Source organism: Ochotona curzoniae, unplaced genomic scaffold, assembly GCF_017591425.1.
Source record: "Ochotona curzoniae isolate NIBS_2020 unplaced genomic scaffold, NIBS_Ocur_1.0 contig_883, whole genome shotgun sequence".
NCBI lineage: Eukaryota > Metazoa > Chordata > Mammalia > Lagomorpha > Ochotonidae > Ochotona > Ochotona curzoniae.
The window spans coordinates 22911891-22930522 of NW_024466599.1; the positions used below are offsets into that span (position 1 = coordinate 22911891).

Sequence of the window (18632 nt, forward strand, 5' to 3'; positions counted from 1 at the left end):
GTAATTGGAAAAGCACAATAGTTGGCTTTGTACTCAAGAGCTTGGTGAATTACGATTTACATGAAGCAGTAAAATAGGTGAGATTCATGCTGCTGACCCTAGGAGATGGTTTTTAAAGTCAAAATGAAGGCAGTTTAAAAACCACACTTCATTAAGGTTTTCATCCAGAGTGAGTTATGGAGGGATGGAATGTCCATTACTTACATGGAGTGTGTCGTTTCCTCTCTTATGTGAAAGTTTCTGACTTCTGGAGCTCTGTCACACTGATTAAAATTCCATCACGTGGAGTCATAAGGATTTACTGAGCACTGATAGGCGGTTTGAATTGCACCTAATTCATGCTCAGTGTCAACTTGGTCCTTGCAGATTTGAGGTTTTCTGTGGATGAGAAGACCTGAAACTCAGAATGGAGGAAGATACTTGCCAAAGGTTTCGTAGTTGAGGGACTAGAATCTATGTTGTCTGGTTCCAAATCCAGTGTTCTTTTTCCTATGGAAGTGTAGAAGCACTTGTAAACTCAAGTAACACTTCCAAGTGATTATGTGAAAAGTTGAGACTGTAAGAGCTATTATTAACTAAGAGGTTTTTGGAAACTAGGTTTTGGCAGACAAGACCTTTTAGTTGAGCATGTACCTTGTGCTGAAATTAGTGGTAAGTAAGTAGAAAGTGGATTGGTAGAGAAGAGGGGGAAATGCGTCTGGTGAACTTGCACAAATAGAAATCAAGAGGAGAGAAGAGCGTGCGGCTTTTGGGGAAAAAGTGATCCTAGTGAGCTTCGTGGATTAGAACAAACTATCAGACCGGATGGGTTTCAGATCAGACCATAGGAAACTGTAAGTAAGACATTGGAACTGCCTCAGATACGCAAGAGAACATATGAGACGTGCGAAGTAATAAGTTGTGTTTATTCCTTAGTTTGAGAGGTAGAGCATTACTGGCGGCATAAAATATATCTGTTCACATAGTTGTTGGTTATTGATTCCTGTTTCTGCAACTGTCAAGGGCTGGGGCTCTTGAGTGCCTACAGCTCTTCTCTGTTTAGCAGCCTTCTCTGTTGGCCTGTTGTGCTCTGTGCTGAATACCGCCTTCCACTGGTGTGGTTCTGCAGGGCTGGGAAATGCTGCCGGAGGAGATGCCCTCTGTGGGCTTTCTGAAGCATCCTTAGCCCTGCTGTCTCAGGAGTCAGTCTCACAAATTCTTTGCTTATCATTCCATTGCTTTTCTTGATGCTTTTCACAACTGTGTTGGTATCCATGAAAACATTGTGAAGTGTTGATTTTTGGACTTTATGTTAGTGAAGAAGCCTGCAATATACATTCATTATGACTTCCTTTGTGCAGTGATGTAATTTTGAATCTACACTATTATTCATTTTTAGTGTTATATAGTTTTTTTGGTTGTATGAAGATACATATCCCAATTTATATATCTGTTGTGCTGTTGATTGGTTGTTTCCAGTTTTGTCCGTAACTTATAGTGCGATTAGGAACATATCTGGAAATTATTGGCAGAACTTTAAGAGCATTGCATACTTTGAAAAATCCCAGTATTTGCTGAAGTGAGCTGAGAGGGGCAGCTGTTTTTACTGTTCCTGGCTGCACTTGGCCATCCTGAATATTGAGGCCATCACTCTTTTAAGGGATTTAAAAACCCTTCTCAGCAGAATCTGAAGATCTGTTGTCTCCATCTGTTTGCAAAACAGCAAATTCTTGTAAACTAGGTGACTTTAAAACATCAGAAATTTGTTTTTCCTGATACTGGAAGCTGGGAAATCTGTAAATCAGGTGCCAGTGGATTTAGCACCTGTGAGAGACCACCTCAGCAGATGGGGCTGCCTTGTCTGCGTTCTCAGCTGCTGTGAAGCCTGGCTAGCTCTCTGAGGGCTCTCCTGAGGCATCAATCTTTTTTTTTTTTTTTTTTAAGATTTTTATTTTTTATTATATTGTTATATTTTTATTTTAAAAGATCTTCTAAAATGATTTTTATTGGAAAGTCAGATATACATAGAGGAAGAGAGACAGAGAGGAAGATCCTTCGCCCATTGATTCACTCCCCAAATGCCTGCAATGGCCAGAGCTGAGCTGATCTGAAGCCAAGAGCCAGGAGCTTCTTCCAGGTCTCCCATATGGGTGCAGGGTCCCAAGGCTTTGGGCTATTTTCGACAACTTTCCTATCCACAAGCAGGGAGCAATATAGGAAGTGGGGCTGCTGGGTTATGAATCGGTGCCCTTTTGGGATCCTGGTGCATGTAGGGCAAGGAGTTTACCCACTAAGCTACTACAATGGGCCCAAGGTATCAGTCTTAAACCCTTGTCTTGGAGATGAGGATTTCCGTATATGAATTAGAGGGGAACATGAACATTCATATCATATCATGCTACATTACATCTGCAGAAATCTAAGGGTTGAGTTTCTGTGTAGGGTTGTTCAACTTTCTTGGGTTTCATGCCAGGCTGTTGAAAGTTTTAGAATATATGGTCTTTTTTTTTTTTTTTTTAAGATTTATTTGCTTTTATTGAGATAAGGCATGTTCAGGGTGGTATGGCTGTAGATGGGTGTGGCCTATTTGCTTTTATTGAAAAGACAGATTTACAGAGAAAAGGAAAGACAGAAAGATCTTCCATCCACTGGTTCACTCCCCAAATGACTACAAAGGCTGGAGCTGAGCCAATCTGAAGCCAGGAGCCAGGAGCCAGGAGCTTCTTCCAAACCTCCATGTAGGTGCAGGGTCCCAAGGCTTTAAGCCATCTTCTACTGCTTTCCCAGGCCACAAGCAGGGAGCAGCATGGGAACTGGAGCAACTGGGACATGAACCGGCACCCATAAGCTGCTAGTGTTTGGAGGTGGAAGGTTAGCCAATTGAGCCAGTGCACCAACCCCTAGAATGTATAGTCTTTCCTAGCAGTCTGAGGATGGAAGCATTTAGTTGAAAGACACAGTAAGTTAAAGTTTCGAAGCTAGGGAGTGGCACATGAGTGTATTTTAGCTGGCATTTTCCCATGCTGATTTATTTTTCTTCTTGTAATGTACAAATATTTGTGAACATGCTTTGTGGTGATAGAATATAGTCATCAAAGCAAAAATAATTTCTCCCTATTTCTAACAGGATCTTGGCATTTGTTGAGCTGTTTTTCGAGACTGGAGCTTGTCCAGTGTGCTGAGGCTGTTGGCCTAGCAGTGGGTCATCTGTCACATGTGCAGACTAAGCTCGTGGGAATCTGCTGCTATATTAAGTTTGTCTCGGGCTCCCACATGTCAAACTTTTTCCAGTATTATGCTGATAAATATGCATTTTTATATGTCATATGCGCTCATCACTGAGGATTGTTCTTCAGGGAGTTATAACCTCTGCTTTGTCTGTTTTTATTGAGAATATAAATAATCATCTTTAACACAGACCTTTTGCAAATTTTCTGGAAGCACATTTAGAACTAAGTTGGAATGTCAGTGTTAGAACACAGGGTGAGAAGAGTTAGAAAAAGATTTAAGTATTTTATGATGCTGAATGAGTAACAGTGGGAAAGCAGATTGGTTTGTTTATTCATTTACTCATGTCTTTATTATTTTCTTGATTTGTTAATACTTTCTCTAGAGAGCTCTGAGTTCAAAAGTAGGAGATTTGGTGACTTCTGACTTTAAGTACCAGAGGTAGCAATATCCACCTAGTATATAATGGGTTATCTCCTTGTTTAATTTAGTTTCTTGTGCTATAAGTTACTTGTTTGCTATTTCTAGTTAGGCATTTTGTTTAGACAATAATAATCTGAAATTTGATAGCCATATTTCCCAAAAGCATTGGAATAAAAATTATCGTTGTTTTTTTTTTAAAAGGCTTTGAAGGAGTGATAGCGAGGGAGAGCGATATTCCATCTGCTGGATGGATCACTTTCCAAATGCTGCAGTGGCCAGGGACGGGCCAGGCCAAGGCAGGGGCCAGGAGTTTCACTGGGTGCAGGGACTGAATACTTGGGCTGTCTTCCACTGCTGTCTTAGGCACCAAAGCAGGGAGCTGGATTGGGGCTGGGTTGGAGCTGGAGCAGCCAGGACGCAAAGCAGCTGCCATGTGTGGTGCCCTGCTCTGCCGCAGTGCCAGCCCAGCATGCTTTGTGTTAAAGTCAGGCTATGACTTCTGCTGCTGCGTTAGTTTGGCTTAGCTGTTAGAAGATTTCACAAAGATGGAGATACAGTTTGGACACATTGGACAAATTCTTCTCTTAAGCACTTTATAAATTTTTAAATATATATATGTATTTGGAAAAGAGAGAAAGAGAGAGACAGAGAGGGACTGACTCCCGTCCACTGGTTCACCCCCGTATACCAGGACGGTTTGAACTCGGGAGCTGTGGGATCAGTTTTGGTCTCCCGCCTGAGTGTGGGAAACCCCACTACTGGAGTTGGCACCCTGCTTCCCAGCCCTGTCTGTATCAGCAGGAAGCTGGAGTCAGGAGATGAACTCTGGTATTGAGACAAGCGTTGTGAGCTTCATAGCTGTTATGCTAAAGGCCCGTTTTTCTGGAATTGTTAAATCAGTTAATTAAATCGTGTATACAAGATACCTCAGTAGAGTCTGAACTTGTGATGAAGTTCTTCTTGAAAATAAATCTTCCTCTAATGTCTGTATCTCAATTTTCATGCTGCCATGATGTAGTTTTGCCAGTCAGAAGGCTAAAAGTCAACTTTGCCTGGTCCTTGGCCTTGCCCAGTGGCAGGAAGAGGCAGCCAGATCTGTGGTGAAGCCAGGCTGGGGTGCTAGGAGCAACACTGGTTTGACATGTGCAAAGTTAGTAGTAGATCTGTTTCTTCTAAAATGGAAGCAATTGTAATTAACTCAAAATAGTTCCTTAATTGTTTTTTTTAATCCTTCCACCTGTAGAGTTGAGAACAGTTTTATTTGCAGCACTGTGATGGTTAACTAAAGTTACAGTCTGTTTTTCTGTATTTGTCAATGAAGATGAAATGAAAATGGAGAATGAACCCACAGTTATTTCTTTTATGCCTTTATTAAATTTCTTAAATTATGTTCAAAATATTCAATATTCAAAGTATTTAATTACTGTTGAACTGCTTTATAGTGTCACTTAGATTATACAGTTTAATTCATTTAAAATGCTTTTATTGGACCTGGCACAGTAGTCTAGTGGTTGAAATCCTTGCCTTGCATGCATCAGGATCTCATGTGGAGGTCAGTTTGTGTCCCAGCTGCTCCACTTCCCATTGCCTGGGAAAGCAGTCAGGGAAGGCCTAAGGCCTTGGGAGCCTGTATCCACGTGGGAGACCCAGAAGAGGCTCCTGGCTCCCAGTTTTGGATCTACTCAGCTCCACTTACTGTGACCACTTGGGAAATGAATCAGCACATGGATGATCTTTCTCGCTGTCTTTCATTCTTTCTGTAAGTCTGAGTTTCCAATAAAAATAAATAAATCTTTTTTTAAAAAAATGCTTTTATTATCATTATTTCAGAGACAGAGATGTTGGGGAAGAGAATCTCCCTCTGGTTCACTCCTCCAGTGCTGAGACTTGAACTAGGCTCCTAGATATGGAGGTGGGCATCCCAAGTAGCAGGCTAACCACTGTGCCAAACACCCACCCCTGTTTAATTCTTAGAGGAACCTTATGAGATACAGGTTTGGTTATTTCATTTTACGATTGATGAAGCTGAGACTCCAGCTACACAATTTGCTCATGTCTGCAAGCTAATAAGCAGAGAAAGGAGCAGTGGCGGGATGAGGCGTCGTTGCTGTGGTGTAGTAGCTAAGCTAGCCTTCCATTCCACAGGGGCATTGGTTTGAGTCCCGGTTGCTTTGTTTCTCAAGCAGCTCCTTGCTAATGGGCCTGGGGTAGCAGTGCTAGACAGTTCAGTTGCTTGGGCCCTGGACCCGAGTGGGATACCCAGTGAAGCTCCTGAATCCCAAGGTGCAGTGTGACTCAGCCTTGGCTGTTACGAATCAGGGGTTGGAAGATTCTCTCTCCTTTTCTCTCTCTATAACCTTGACTTTCAAATAAATAAATTAAATCTTATGTTTTAAAACACTGACATTTTAGTTTTTTTTTTTTACACAAGTGAGGAAAAGATGCTGTCCTTTGCCCGGGATGTCAGAGTCCTCTCTCTAAGAGTTATGTATGCTTATTGTCTGTTTTGTGACTGTTGTTAAGTTTCTGCAGTAGACATTTTAGAAACACATGTACTTTGTTCATTCTAGAAAGTCTGTGGGTTTTTCTAGAATGTTTTTGGTAGGCCTTAGCCTGTTCATGCTGGTCCAAGGTTGAGGCCTGCGCAGCATTGGATCTGTGGGAAGCGTGATTGTTTGACTTCAGCAGGAGTTTTGGAGACATGCTTTGTGGTGGCACTTGCCAGCTTGTAAAGCAAACAAGTGAAATGTGGGTGTTTAATAAAATCCCCGACATAACATTTTTTGTTAGAGTGATTATTTTATTGCAGGTAGATATATGAAGCTGTGATGTTCATTGAGTGCCAACGTTTTCTTGAGTTACTTCTTCCTTTATTTAAACTTTTTTTTTTTATTGACTTCCTTATTCCTCTAAAATTTGAGCCTGTGAGGGCAGGCTGGATTAGATTTTTAAGGCATTTGCAATGTTATGGTTCTGTTCAGTGCCAATTACTATGTAATAGATGAATGCCTTTGTTTCAATGTTAAATTAGCTCATAAATCTCTGTATTACTACAGGACATGCAGACATCATTGCTTTGTTGATTTCATCATTTTAGATTACAGTTTTCTTTTTTTTTTTTAGGCCAAAGGACTGGATGCAGCTGTTCTGAGCCTGCTTGTTCTAGATGGTGAGTCAATCTACAGCTTGACTTCCAAGCCAGTACTGCTTCTGTTAGCACGGATCATCCTGGTGCACCTAAGAGACAAACTGACAGCTATTCAGGTAAGGGGAGCAGAGAATCCATACTCTGGTCACATAGTCCATTCTCTGCGTTGGAACAAAATAGATCAGATGGGGTCATTTATTTTATTATTTGCATTTATTTGAAAGGCAGAGAAAGAGACAAGGATGGAGATCGTCCATCTGCTGATTTGTTTCTTAACCTGTGGGATTGTAAGACCAGAGCCTGTAACGCACTCTGGCTCTCCAAATGAATGGTAGAGATTCAAGTGTTAGAACCGTCGCCTGCTGCCTCTCAGGATGCACATTAGCAGCAAGTTGGAATTGGAAGCAGAGCCAGGATTCAAACCAAGGTTTGCAGTGTGGTGACATACAACCAGCGACTTAACCCTCTGCACTAAAATGCACTACACGACTGAATAATTTATAAAGGAAAGGTGTTTATTTAGTTACCAGTATTGGAGATTGGAACTCCAAGATCAGACACCTGTGTTTGGTGAGGGCCTTGTGCTGTAATGTTGTAATGGAAAGTGCAAGAAGAAGAGACAGAACATGAGGAAGAACCTCTCTCTACACAGCCTGCTCTTGTAGTAACCAGTTCATTGGTAATGAGGAAGACATTAATAAAACCTAATGATCTGATTGCTGTGTTTACTTATTTATATTTATTTTTTATTGGAAAGGCATATTTATAGAGAGAAGGAAAGACAGAAAGATCTTCCATCTATTGTTTCATGCTCAGATCGCTTCAGCGGCCAAGGTTGGGCTGTTCTGAAGTCAGAGCCAGGAGATTCTTCCGGGTCTCCTTTGTGGATACAGAGTCCAAGGCAGTGGGCCGTTTTCTACTGCTTTCCCAGGCTCTAAGCAGGGAACTGGATGGGAAGCAGAGCAAGGACCCATGTGGGATATTGGCTGTTGAAGGGAAGGATTAGCCAATTAAGTCAAATCCTCTGTACTCAAGTGGCTGCAACAGTCAGCTGAGCTGATCTGAAGCCAGGAGCCAGGAATTTCTTCCAGGTCTCCCACATGGGTGCAGGGTCCCAAGGCTTTGGTCCATCTTCGACTGCTTTCGCAGGCCACAAGCAGGGAGCTGGATGGGGAACAGGGTCTCCAGGACACGAACCAGTGCCCATATGGGATCCTCGTGTATGTAAGGTCGGGGCTTTAACTGCTAGGCTACTGTGCCAGGCCCAAGACCCTTCAATTTTATTATTATCTATATACGGGGAGATGGAGAGAGCGAGAGAGAGAATGAGAGATAGCACTCCTTTCTGCTGACATACTTCTCCAGTGCCAAGTGGAAGCTGGGAGCTGTAAAATTAGTGTCGATTTGCTGTTTAGTTACCAGGGACTTAATACTTGAGCTATCTCCCAGAGTCTGCATGAGCAGAATGCTGGATCGGGAACTGGGTTTAGGATGTGAATCCAGGCACTGCTAAGCCAATAGCTCACCACAACCCTTTTAATTTATACTTACTATATTATATTTACATTATATTTGAGAGCCAGAAACAGGGAGAGACAGACAGCTAGAGAGGTGTTACCATCTACTAGTCCACTCCACAAATACTTGTAATGGTCAGAATGGGTCCAGTGCTGAAGCTGGGAGCCTGGAGTACTCATGCCATCTGAATATAGCACGTGGATTGTAGGAACCCAACTGCCTGAGGTGTTGCCATTGCCTCACAGGTGCTATGCTATGCAGCTGGTATCTGGAACCGAGGCAGAGGCTGAGCCAATGTGGGCCATGGGTACACTCTGGCATCTTAACCACTGGGCCTACTACCTAATCATCTCTGAGGCCTCACTTGTTAACACTACAGAAATGGCAGTCAAGTTTCAGCCTGGGTTTTGGAGAGAATAATCTGCATCCAAAACATAGCAGCACGTGTGACTTTTGAACTAATTAATTAGTATCTGATTGTAAGTATAATGCTGATGCTTCCTGGTTATTTTTCTGCATGTTTATTTTCAAAATCTGATGAAAATAAGCAAAAGATTTCTCTCAGAAATTTAGCTAGTATAAAATGAGATTATATTGAGCCTCTTTTATAGGATTATGTGTGTTCATTCTCAGAATTTTAAGCTTATGTTGAGAAAGAACCTTCATATTAATTTTGTATAAACATGATAAGCAACACCTAGAATACAGTGGCTCTTTGTTACCGTTTCTTGGCTCAGTCTTACTTTTTTGCTGTTTGGATTGAGTGCAATAGTACGTTTGTTCAGTGTCTGGTATGATTTAATTCATGTGTAAACCAGTGAAGAGAAAGACTCATCCACAGCAAGCTAATGTGCAGTGGCAGGTGACTGGACCCCCAAGAGGGAGACAGAGCCTTTGGAGACTTCCTGAGGGCTGTTTGCTCTGTTATAACTGCACTTCTGCACTGTGCTGGGAAGGCAGTGAAGTTGATGTGTAAAGGAGGGTTGGGTGTTTTGCATCATACTTAAAATATATATTCAGACGTGTGTCTCATGTCAGTGCCTGCGTTCTAGACCTGGCTCTGGCTCCTGATTCTGACTTGGTGCCAATACAGAAGCTGGGAGGCATAGTGAAGGCACTGCTGCTGAACTCATGCCACCCTTGTGGGAGACCCGGATTGAGTTCCTGCTCTTTGCTTGCCTCGCCCCCCAACCCTGGTTGCTGCAAGCATTGGGGAAACGACCTGGCAGATGGAAACTATTGTCTCTACTTCTTAAAATGTAAAAACCTTTTTAAAAACGTAAATGAATGGACATGCGTGTGTTGTAAGAAAGCTTTATTTAAATTTTGATTTAAACTACATGCAGTTTTTACTTGACATGAGGTATTGGTTTTGATCTTTTTTTCTCAGTGATTGAAAGGCATAAAACTAGTTTTAGTTTAGATAGTGTAAAAAAAAAAAAACCATAGTGTGCACACAAGCTTCCAATAATCCCTACTGTCTTTTGTTGTTACAACTGGATTGATTATAGATACCACTTCCATGTTGTCACAAGTTGTAAATCTGAATTTTGCACGAAATCTTCCAATGTTTATGTGTTGGTTTGAAATATTTAACATATACAATACTTCTGTGACTAGTTGTATAATTGCTATGTATTGCTTAATTACTTTCCTCTCCACGCCTGTAAGTTGAGAGATTGGCTTTGGTTTAGAGAGGTGAGTACTGTGGTATTGTAAATGAAGCATCACTTGGGGTGCCTGCAGTATTACAGGTTCAAGTCCTGCTTCTGCTTCTGATGCTCTGCATCCCGGGAAAGAGCAGGTGGTGATGCCTCATGTCAGTGGATGTGTATCACCCTGTGAGAGACCCTAAGGCAGTTCTGGGCCCTGGCTTCGGTTTGGCTCCATCCTGCTGTTGCAGGCATTTGTGGAGTGAGCTATCTTTATCTCGATCTCATTCTACTTACTAATTGTTAATTAATTGAAGAAGGGAGAAGAGAGTTAATGCCTCCGTCAGCAGCTCTCCGAGAAGCCAGAGGGTTTGGAAGTGGCTGTACTAGAATGGCTTTTATTTTAGTTTTCCTTATTTTAAAAGCAGAGTGACAGAGTAAAAAACAAAATAAATAAAGCTCTGTCCATTTCTTCATTCCTTTGCAAGTGCCTGCAGCAGTCTGAAGCTGGCACCCGGATCGCCAGGTGGGTCTTCCACGTCCAAGTCTTCCACTTGGGTGTCAGGGACCAAATACCTGAACCTGTCACTTGTGGGAGAGTGGGCGTGAGATGTTACACTTATGAAGATGTGGAAATGGATTTTTTTTTTTACCATTGAAAACGTAGCAGTGGATAGGTAGTGGATAGGTAAGACTAAGTTTAAATTCGTGAATAGCAAGCAGTTTAGAAAATGGATCTCAGTTAAAGTAAAACTTTTTTTTGCCAAGAATTTCTTATTTTCACTTGCCTGGTGCTTTTCCCCTAGAGCTTGCCGTGGTGGACTCTGCGGTGTGTGGCTATTCACCAGCAGCTGCTTGAGGAGCGCTCGCCGCAGCTCTTTGCTCTGGCTGAGGACTGCATTGGTCGAGGTATGTGGCAGTGGCAGTGGCAGAGCTTTCCTGGCTATGGCTGTGGAACTCTGTTCTATTTTCTTTTTATCTTTCTGTGAAAAGTGTTTGGGTTAGTTTTTGGATTACAGAAAAGTTTTACAAACAAATTTAGATTATCAAACCATATATATTTTTACAAGGCTGTAGACAACTCTAGGTTGTAAGCTCTTTGAGGACTGGAATTTTCTTTTAAACTTGTTTCTACTTCGCACATTGTCTAGGAAGTAGTAAATGTTTGCTTTGTGTTTCATGAAAAATACCAGAACACAGTGAGATTTTACTTTGTAGAAGTTTTTTAGATGAAAATTGTTGCCTCTAAGAAGCAGTGCCTGTAACTGGGAATACTTGTCCTTGTCGATCTTTTTTTTTTTTTTTTTAATTTAATTTTTAATATTGTTTACCTAGTTGAGAGATGCATGTGCATGTTGACCTCTGATTAAGATGAGCAGGTCAAGGGAAGGTGGATGGGATAAATGTTTCCATTTTTTCCTTCCTCTCCTGTATCTGTCGGCTGTTGAGGTGGCAAGGTGTGGGAGGAGGGAGGGTCTCTGCTATCAAACTGCATCAGTACCCAGGGGTGGGGGATGGTGATTTGATGACGCCTTTGAGATCCCAGCATGGGGAAGAGTGTTCCAAGGGTGTTACTTGAGTAGTTTTTGTATTTCTGAGACATTATCAACTTTCCTCATCAGGGCTGAGAAAATCTTCCCAGGATTGTCCAAGATTGGAGTGACCAATCCACCTTAGTGCATCCACAGACCCCAGACATTTGCTGCAAAGTTTGGCCTGGAGAGTTGTGCAGTCTGTTCTGTTTTCCATTCTCTGATGAGGCGGTTGATATGCTCTGCTGGCCTAGCTGAGCTGGCCATCATGTCCCCCTTGTGCATCTGGGCATGCTGTCTACTGTAGAGGCATCAGCTGTGAGGAGGCCCAGTCCTGATACATGCTCTCCAAGGTTGGACCATGTGCCTTGTAATTTTTCCCTGTGGTTGGGGTTTGAGTCCAGCAATATAGTCTGGGAGTCCTCCAAGAAATCTCCCCTGGGATGACCTCAGATTTGACTCCTTTGTGCACCAGCCAGTGCAGGGTCGGGTTTGGTCTGTAAGCTATACCAACCATTAGTCAGTAGATGGATACTGTGGCCTAGCCTAACCCAGCCTGCTGTAGGCCTTCTCTTCATGCATATCTGTGGGTGCTGCAGCACAGTTGAAGCAACCCCCTTTAATTCCCACTAGGTGCCCCCTAGCCCTGGGTCCAGTGCTCATGGGTAGAAGCTGGAAACCATCAGAAGGGTGCTCATAATTTCCCTAATTTGCTCATCTCAGCACTGGATCTTGCGCATTCTAGGCAGTTCTTAGGTCTAGCCTGATGTGACTTTCCCCCAGTTCTAGCACCTGCTAGCTGATGCTGCAGCAAAGCCCGACCAGCCTAAAGTTCTAGCTGATGCTTTAGCAAAGCCCGACCAGCCTGCACTTACTGTGGCTCATGCACCAATGGATATGGTTGCCTTGTCCAGCTGGCTCTCCCCCTAACGGAGCTCACATACAGGCCAACAGGTTTTTTTTTTAATTTTTAAAAAAAATTTTTATTATATTTTTATTGGAAAGGCGGATATACAGAGAGGAGAGACAGAGAGGAAGATCTTCCGTCCGATGATTCACTCCCCAAGTGAGCACAACGGCCGATACTATGCCGATCCGAAGCCAGGAGCCTCTTCCGGGTCTCCCACGTGGGTGCAGGCTCCCAAAGCTTTGGGCCATCCTCGACTGCTCTCACGGGCCACAGGCAGGGAGCTGGAAGGGAAGTGGGGCTGCCGGGACTAGAACCAGCGCCCATATGGGATCCCGGGCGTGTAAGGCGAGGACCTTAACCACTTGCGTCGTGCCAGGCCCTGAATGCAACAGGTTTTGTAGCCCTGCCCAGCCTGGTCTCATCTCTCACACTCAACCACAGGAGCAGTGGCCCAGCAGAGGAGCCCCCGCAGTCCCCCTACTGGGCATGCCCCTCTCCTGCTGGGTTTTATGTGTGTTGGTGGATGCTGCAGCCTAGTCTGGCATGGCCTGCCTCACCTCAGCATTCACTGGTGGGTGTTGCAACTGGGCTCGCCTGGTCTGCCCCTAGTTCCAGTTCGTGCTGGCAGGCCTGCCCCCAACGAAGTCAGGAACTACTTCTTTTTTTAAATTAAGATTTATTTATTTTTATTGCAAAATCAGATATACAGAGAGGAGGAGAGACAGAGAGGAAGAGTTTCTGTAGCTTCCGTCCGATGATTCACTCCCCAAGTGGCCAAAACGGCTGGTGCTGTGCTGATCCGGAGCCAGGAGCCCAGGTCCTCTTCCGGGTCTTCCACACGGGTGCAGGGTCCCAAAGCTTTGGGTTGTCCTCGCCTGCTTTCCCAGGCCACAAGCAAGGAGCTGGTTGGGAAGTGGAGCTGCCAGGATTAGAACCGGCGCCTGTGTGGGTTGCTGGCGTGTTCAAGGTGAGGACTTTAGCCGCTAGGCCACGGCGCTGGGCCCAAAGTCAGGAACTTCTTACCAGTCAGCCGTGTGGGGAGAGGGGCCTGAGCAGTTGGGCTATCTCCTACTGCATTTGCAGCCCTTTAGCAGGGAGCTGGATGAGAAGTGGAGCAATTGGAACATGAGCCGGTATCCACATGGTGTGCTGGAATCCTGTGTTCCACGAGATGGCTTTACCCAGTGTGTGACTATGCTGGCCCCTCCTGCAAATATTTAATTTTGTGTAAAGATTGTTCCTTTTTATTGCACAGTAGTTATATATACATGACCAAGAAATAAAATGTCACTAGGTGTTTATTTTTCAAGGAAATAAAATTTAATGCAGTTGCTTTACAGAAAGATATTTGTTCCCTTAATTCTGTATAATGCTGTATTGTATAACTGCATTTATGTCCACATCTTTACCACAATCAGTGATAGTGATGATTACCCTTAATTAATAAGAAGAGAAAAAACATTGCCCATGTGTTTTTTTTAAGGTTTACTTTATTTTTACTTGAGAGGCAAATTTACAGAGAAGAAGAAACAAGAGAGGAAGATCCTCCTTCTGCTGGTTCACCTGCACATGGCTGCAGTGGCCGGAGCTGAGCCATCCCAGAGGCAGGAGCCAGGAGCTTCTCAGTTGTCCCAGGTGGATGCAGGCTCCCAAGGCTTCGAGCTTCTCTGCTTCTTTCCCAGACCACAGGCAGGGAGCTTGATTAGAACTGGAGCAGCCGGGACACAAACTGGTGCCCATATGGCATGCTGGCGCCATACGTGGAGAATGAGCTTCCGGACCCGCTCCAGCTTATGTGTGTGTGTGTTTTTTTTTTAATAGTAGAAACTACATGGTATGTGTTAAAGAGTTCTAATGGCAGAGTTAAAATTAAATGCTACAACAGAAAGTTAGCTCATATATCTAGAAAATGTGACTTTAAGTGACTCATTCCCCAAAAGACTACAGTTCTTTTCTGCACTGTATTTCAGTATGTCATTTGCTTTTCCTTGTGATCAAGAGCTTTTTATCTTGCTCTTATAGCCTATTCAACTACATTCTTCATTTTTATCTAATCATAAATTAGTGACCAGACATAATTAGACATTTTGGCTAAATTGTAATCTTTCATAAATAATTTTAAAAGCGTTTCATTCTGCAGCTTGACCCTAATGCTGACCAGTTTAACTGAAAAATACTGCTAAGTGTCCAGAGAAAGATATCATATTTGAAATGTTGCCCTTGAAGGATGCTCACAAAGTTGCCAAAATCGTTTTCTTTCTGTGGAAACTAATCGAAGGGCTTTGTGGCCAGTTGTGATCCTTATGGTTCTGTCCAGGGATGTTCCATAGGCCAGGTGGAATATAGCCCGTCAGAATGTCAGCGCATCTTGGCTGGGATGATCACATCTGTGAAGGGAGTGGGTTACAATCTTGACAAATGCGTTCCTCAGCGCAGTCTAATGTGTTTTGATAGTCACGGTGAGGGGAGCCACAGCTGTCTCAGGACTAAGTAAAGGCTCACAGCAGTGTGTTGCCGGGAACACATGTTCCTGTAAGTGCATGGGATGTAACAGTTATCTGAAAGTCAAGTCAGGAAGCCTGTGAGAACACAGGTGAAAATATTCCCCTCCAAAGTTTGGCTGTGATATGTACAGGCAGCCCTGTGGCTGTGGAGTAAGTTTATTTCTTCACTGAGAGCTGTTCCAGAGATTAATCCCTTGTGACTGATGGTGTATGTCTTTTTTTCTCCACAAATTTGATACGTTGGGCTGGAGATGATTGAATATACTAAGTATGATGTATCCATAATTTACATAGAAATGTAGTTTTCGAATAAATTTATTTTAAAAAATTTAATTGGACAGTATAGAGTAAGAGAGGAAGTAAGTGAATCGAGAGAGAACTGCCCTCTGCCAGTTCACTGCCCAGAGCTTTAGCTAGGATTGGGCCAGGCCACACTGACCCACGGCCCCCCTGTGGAGAGCTGGCACTTGGTTCCCTGAGCCGTGGTCACAGCCTCCCAGGGTCTACGTGAATAGGAGGCCAGTGTGAGGGGCTCAGCCAGGAGTAGTACCCGGGCAGCTCTGGTGTAGGTGGGCGCAACAGGGATCTAACTGCTGGGCTGACTGCTTGTCCCTCAATACAGGTTTTACATGCACTCATTGATGTTTTTGGGAGTGATCACAAATTCTAGTATCCATGAAGGACCTACAGACTTATTAAAATAATAAATATCTGTCTCTCGCATTCATTTGCCCCTCTTTTCATTTGTATGCGAGTCAAAACTTGGTGTTCCTAATTTCCATTGTACCTGTAGCCAGTGTTGAAATCTTACAGTTCTTCCCTAAGGGAACTGTGTCTTCTCTTTGGCATTCCTTCAGCTCTTATCCTGCTCTGTAATCCGAAATTTGGAAAGGTGTTTTAGAGATTGTCTTGTCTAGCTAATTAATTTTGCAAAGAATTGGGACTCTGAGACATTGCCCAGGAACAGAGCCACCATCTGGAGTGTCTGACTCCAGGGCTTGCTCACTCTTTCCCTGTAATTTCTCCACGTTGGTCAGTAGGGCAGAACTCTAGTAACCAACAGTGACAGCACAACTCATATTTCTGCAGTGTCTGTGCATGGTGATGCACTGTCTTTAAATGTTCCATCTCGTTTATTTCTCAAAGTAGCTCTATGAGAATGAGCTTAAGATGGCGTGATAGTGGATATAATATCCTTTTTAAAAATATTTTTGTTTTAAGGTCTTACAGTAAGACCCCTGTTTAAAGTGTGTGGTTAATTAGGACATAGTATTTTAAATCTGGCATTAAGTTCCTGCTCTGTTACCAATCCCCCGTGAGGCTTCAGAGAACTCATTTGTCTTCCAGCCAGTATTTTCTTCTTTGTAAAATAATCTGAATCCTTTCCAAGTTTAAAATTATGTGGTTTAAAAAAATATAGCCCAGGGCCCAGTGTGGTAAAATTTTAGCTTAGTGGCTAAAATCCTTGCCTTGTATGTGCCGGGATCCCATGTGCACACCGGCTCATATCCCAGCTGCTCCACTTCCCACCCAGCTCCCTGTTTGTGGCCTGGGAAACAATAGAGGACAGCCCAAATCCTTGGGACCCTGCACCTGTGTGGGAAGAAGTTTTTGGGTCCCAGCTTCAGACTAGCTCAGCTCTGGCCGTTGCAGCCACTTGGGGAGCTAAGTAGCGGATGGGAGGTCCTTCTCTCTGTCTCTCCTTTTCTCTATAAATCTGACTTCCCAATAAAGGATACATCTTTAATAGAGAAATATAGATAGACAGCCAGACAGCCTAGCCTCACATCCTTTCTTCTGCTTGACTTGTTGGATATTTGTGTCTCAAAATGTTATTTTGTATTTTCTTGGATACTTTTATATTTTAAGTTTATTTCAGAGGCACAAAGAAAGGGAGAGACTTTGGGGCATGGGAAAGGGGACAAAAAGAGAGAGGAGAGAATGAGAGAGCGGCAGGCAGAGAGACAAAGGCATTTAGTGGGAGCTCCTATGTGCTGGTTTACTTCCCAAATGCCCACAGTGGCTGGAACCAGGCAAAGCTGAAGCCAGGTGGGAGAACTCAATCCAGCTGTCCAATGTAAGTATCAGCTGTCCCATGTTAAGTGTCCCATCTGAACCATCACTGTTGTTTTCCCAGGTATACATTGGCTGGAAGCTGGAATTGGGTGCAGAGCTGAGCTCACAGTCTGACGCTTTGACATGGCATGTGGGAATCTTCGTGTCTTTGCTGTCTCTCTTAGACACTTGGAGAATTTGAGAGTTGTTAGGATTCACAGTTGCTGTAAATTGTTTCTTTTTCTTATTAAAATTGTTGAAGGAGGCATGTGTTTGGTCTAGTAGTTAGCAAGGTGCTCAGCTCTGACTGCCTGCTAATGACAGACGCAAGGGCAGCACCTGTTGACTCCAGGGCTTGAGTGCCTACACTGGCAGGGGAGTGATGGATTAACTTCTCAGCACTGGCTCCCCCCTGACCTTGCAGGCATTTGAGGAATGAACTAGTTGTCTGGAACTCTTGTCAAAAGAAAGAAAGAGAGAGGAAAGGAGGGAGAAAAGGAGGGAGGAAAGATTTTAAAACACTCTTTTTCTTCCGTAACTTACAACTGTTGTTTCTGCTAAGCAGTGCTGTACTGCCAGTATAGTAGACACTTGGCTGCAAAAGTCCACTTGGAAACTTCCAGAAAACTTATAAGGAGAGCAACAATTTAGTGATAATTGGTGACATAATGTTTCTTCTGTCGTAAATACTTACTGTGATTTTCCTACAAAGACTTTTTCCTAATCAGCTATAATATAGCCATCAAATTAAGAAATCAACATTGATACACATTATTGGTCACAGAATTTGCTTGTTGTCCCCAAAATGTCCCTGATTGCAAAATGATCCAGTGCAGCATTGTGTTTTATTTGGTTGTCATATTCCTTTAATTTCATCCAGTCTAGATCTGTCAAAGAAATCTGATCTTTCATATTTGTAACTTGTCTTTCTTGCAATGAAAAGACTCTAACCTCACCCGTGTGGGCACTTTTGGCTTTGGCACATGTATGTATTTGTCCCTACCCTGGCTCTGTTGAACGTGCCGGTCAGATCCATGAGGCCCCAGGCTCAGAGAGCGTGGAGATGTGGCCCCTGTCGGTTCCCAGGGCCAAGCTCTCTGCGTGAGCCCCGTGCGTCATAAGCATACTGACGGAGTCTGAGGTCAAACTACCAGCCCTACTTCTGTCAGTTTGTTCTTGTTGCCAGCCTGGGCGAACACTGCAGTCCTTTCTCTCTCCTCTCTGTGTAACGCTGCCTCTTAAATCAAAATAAATTCTTTAAAAAATACTTAAAAGTTTTTTTATTTGTAATTCAGAATTACAGAGTGAAAGAAAGTACATTTTTTTTAAGATGACATTTACTAAGTATGTGTGAAAACATAAAAGGGTAAGTTTATGTGGTCCGAAAAATTTAGAAATCCATGCATATTTTGTTCTATAATATGTATTTTTTGCTAACTTTCTTTTAAAGAGAAGGAGAGACAGAAAGATCCTGTGTTGGCTGGTTCACTCTCTAAGTGGCTGTGATGACTGGAGCTGAGCTGATCCAAAGCCAGGAGCCAGGAGCCTTTTTTGGGTCTCCCACATGGGTACAGGATCCCAAGGCTTTGGGCCATCTTCTACTACTTTCCCAGGCCACGAGCAGAGAGCTGAATGAGAAGTAGAACAGCTGGGACACAAACTGGTGCCCATATGGGTTCCCAG

General features: G+C 43.3%; 1 protein-coding gene across 1 annotated transcript in view; it reads left to right on the plus strand.

The window, feature by feature from the left end:
- The window catches only part of TTC27 (tetratricopeptide repeat domain 27), a 128843-nt gene that overhangs the window by 3309 nt on the left and 106902 nt on the right, over positions 1-18632 (plus strand). Inside the window, exons 4-5 of the mRNA XM_040993048.1 lie at positions 6754-6894; positions 10755-10857. Of these exons, the coding sequence (XP_040848982.1) occupies positions 6754-6894; positions 10755-10857 (244 nt within the window). The remainder of the gene's footprint in view (positions 1-6753; positions 6895-10754; positions 10858-18632) is intronic.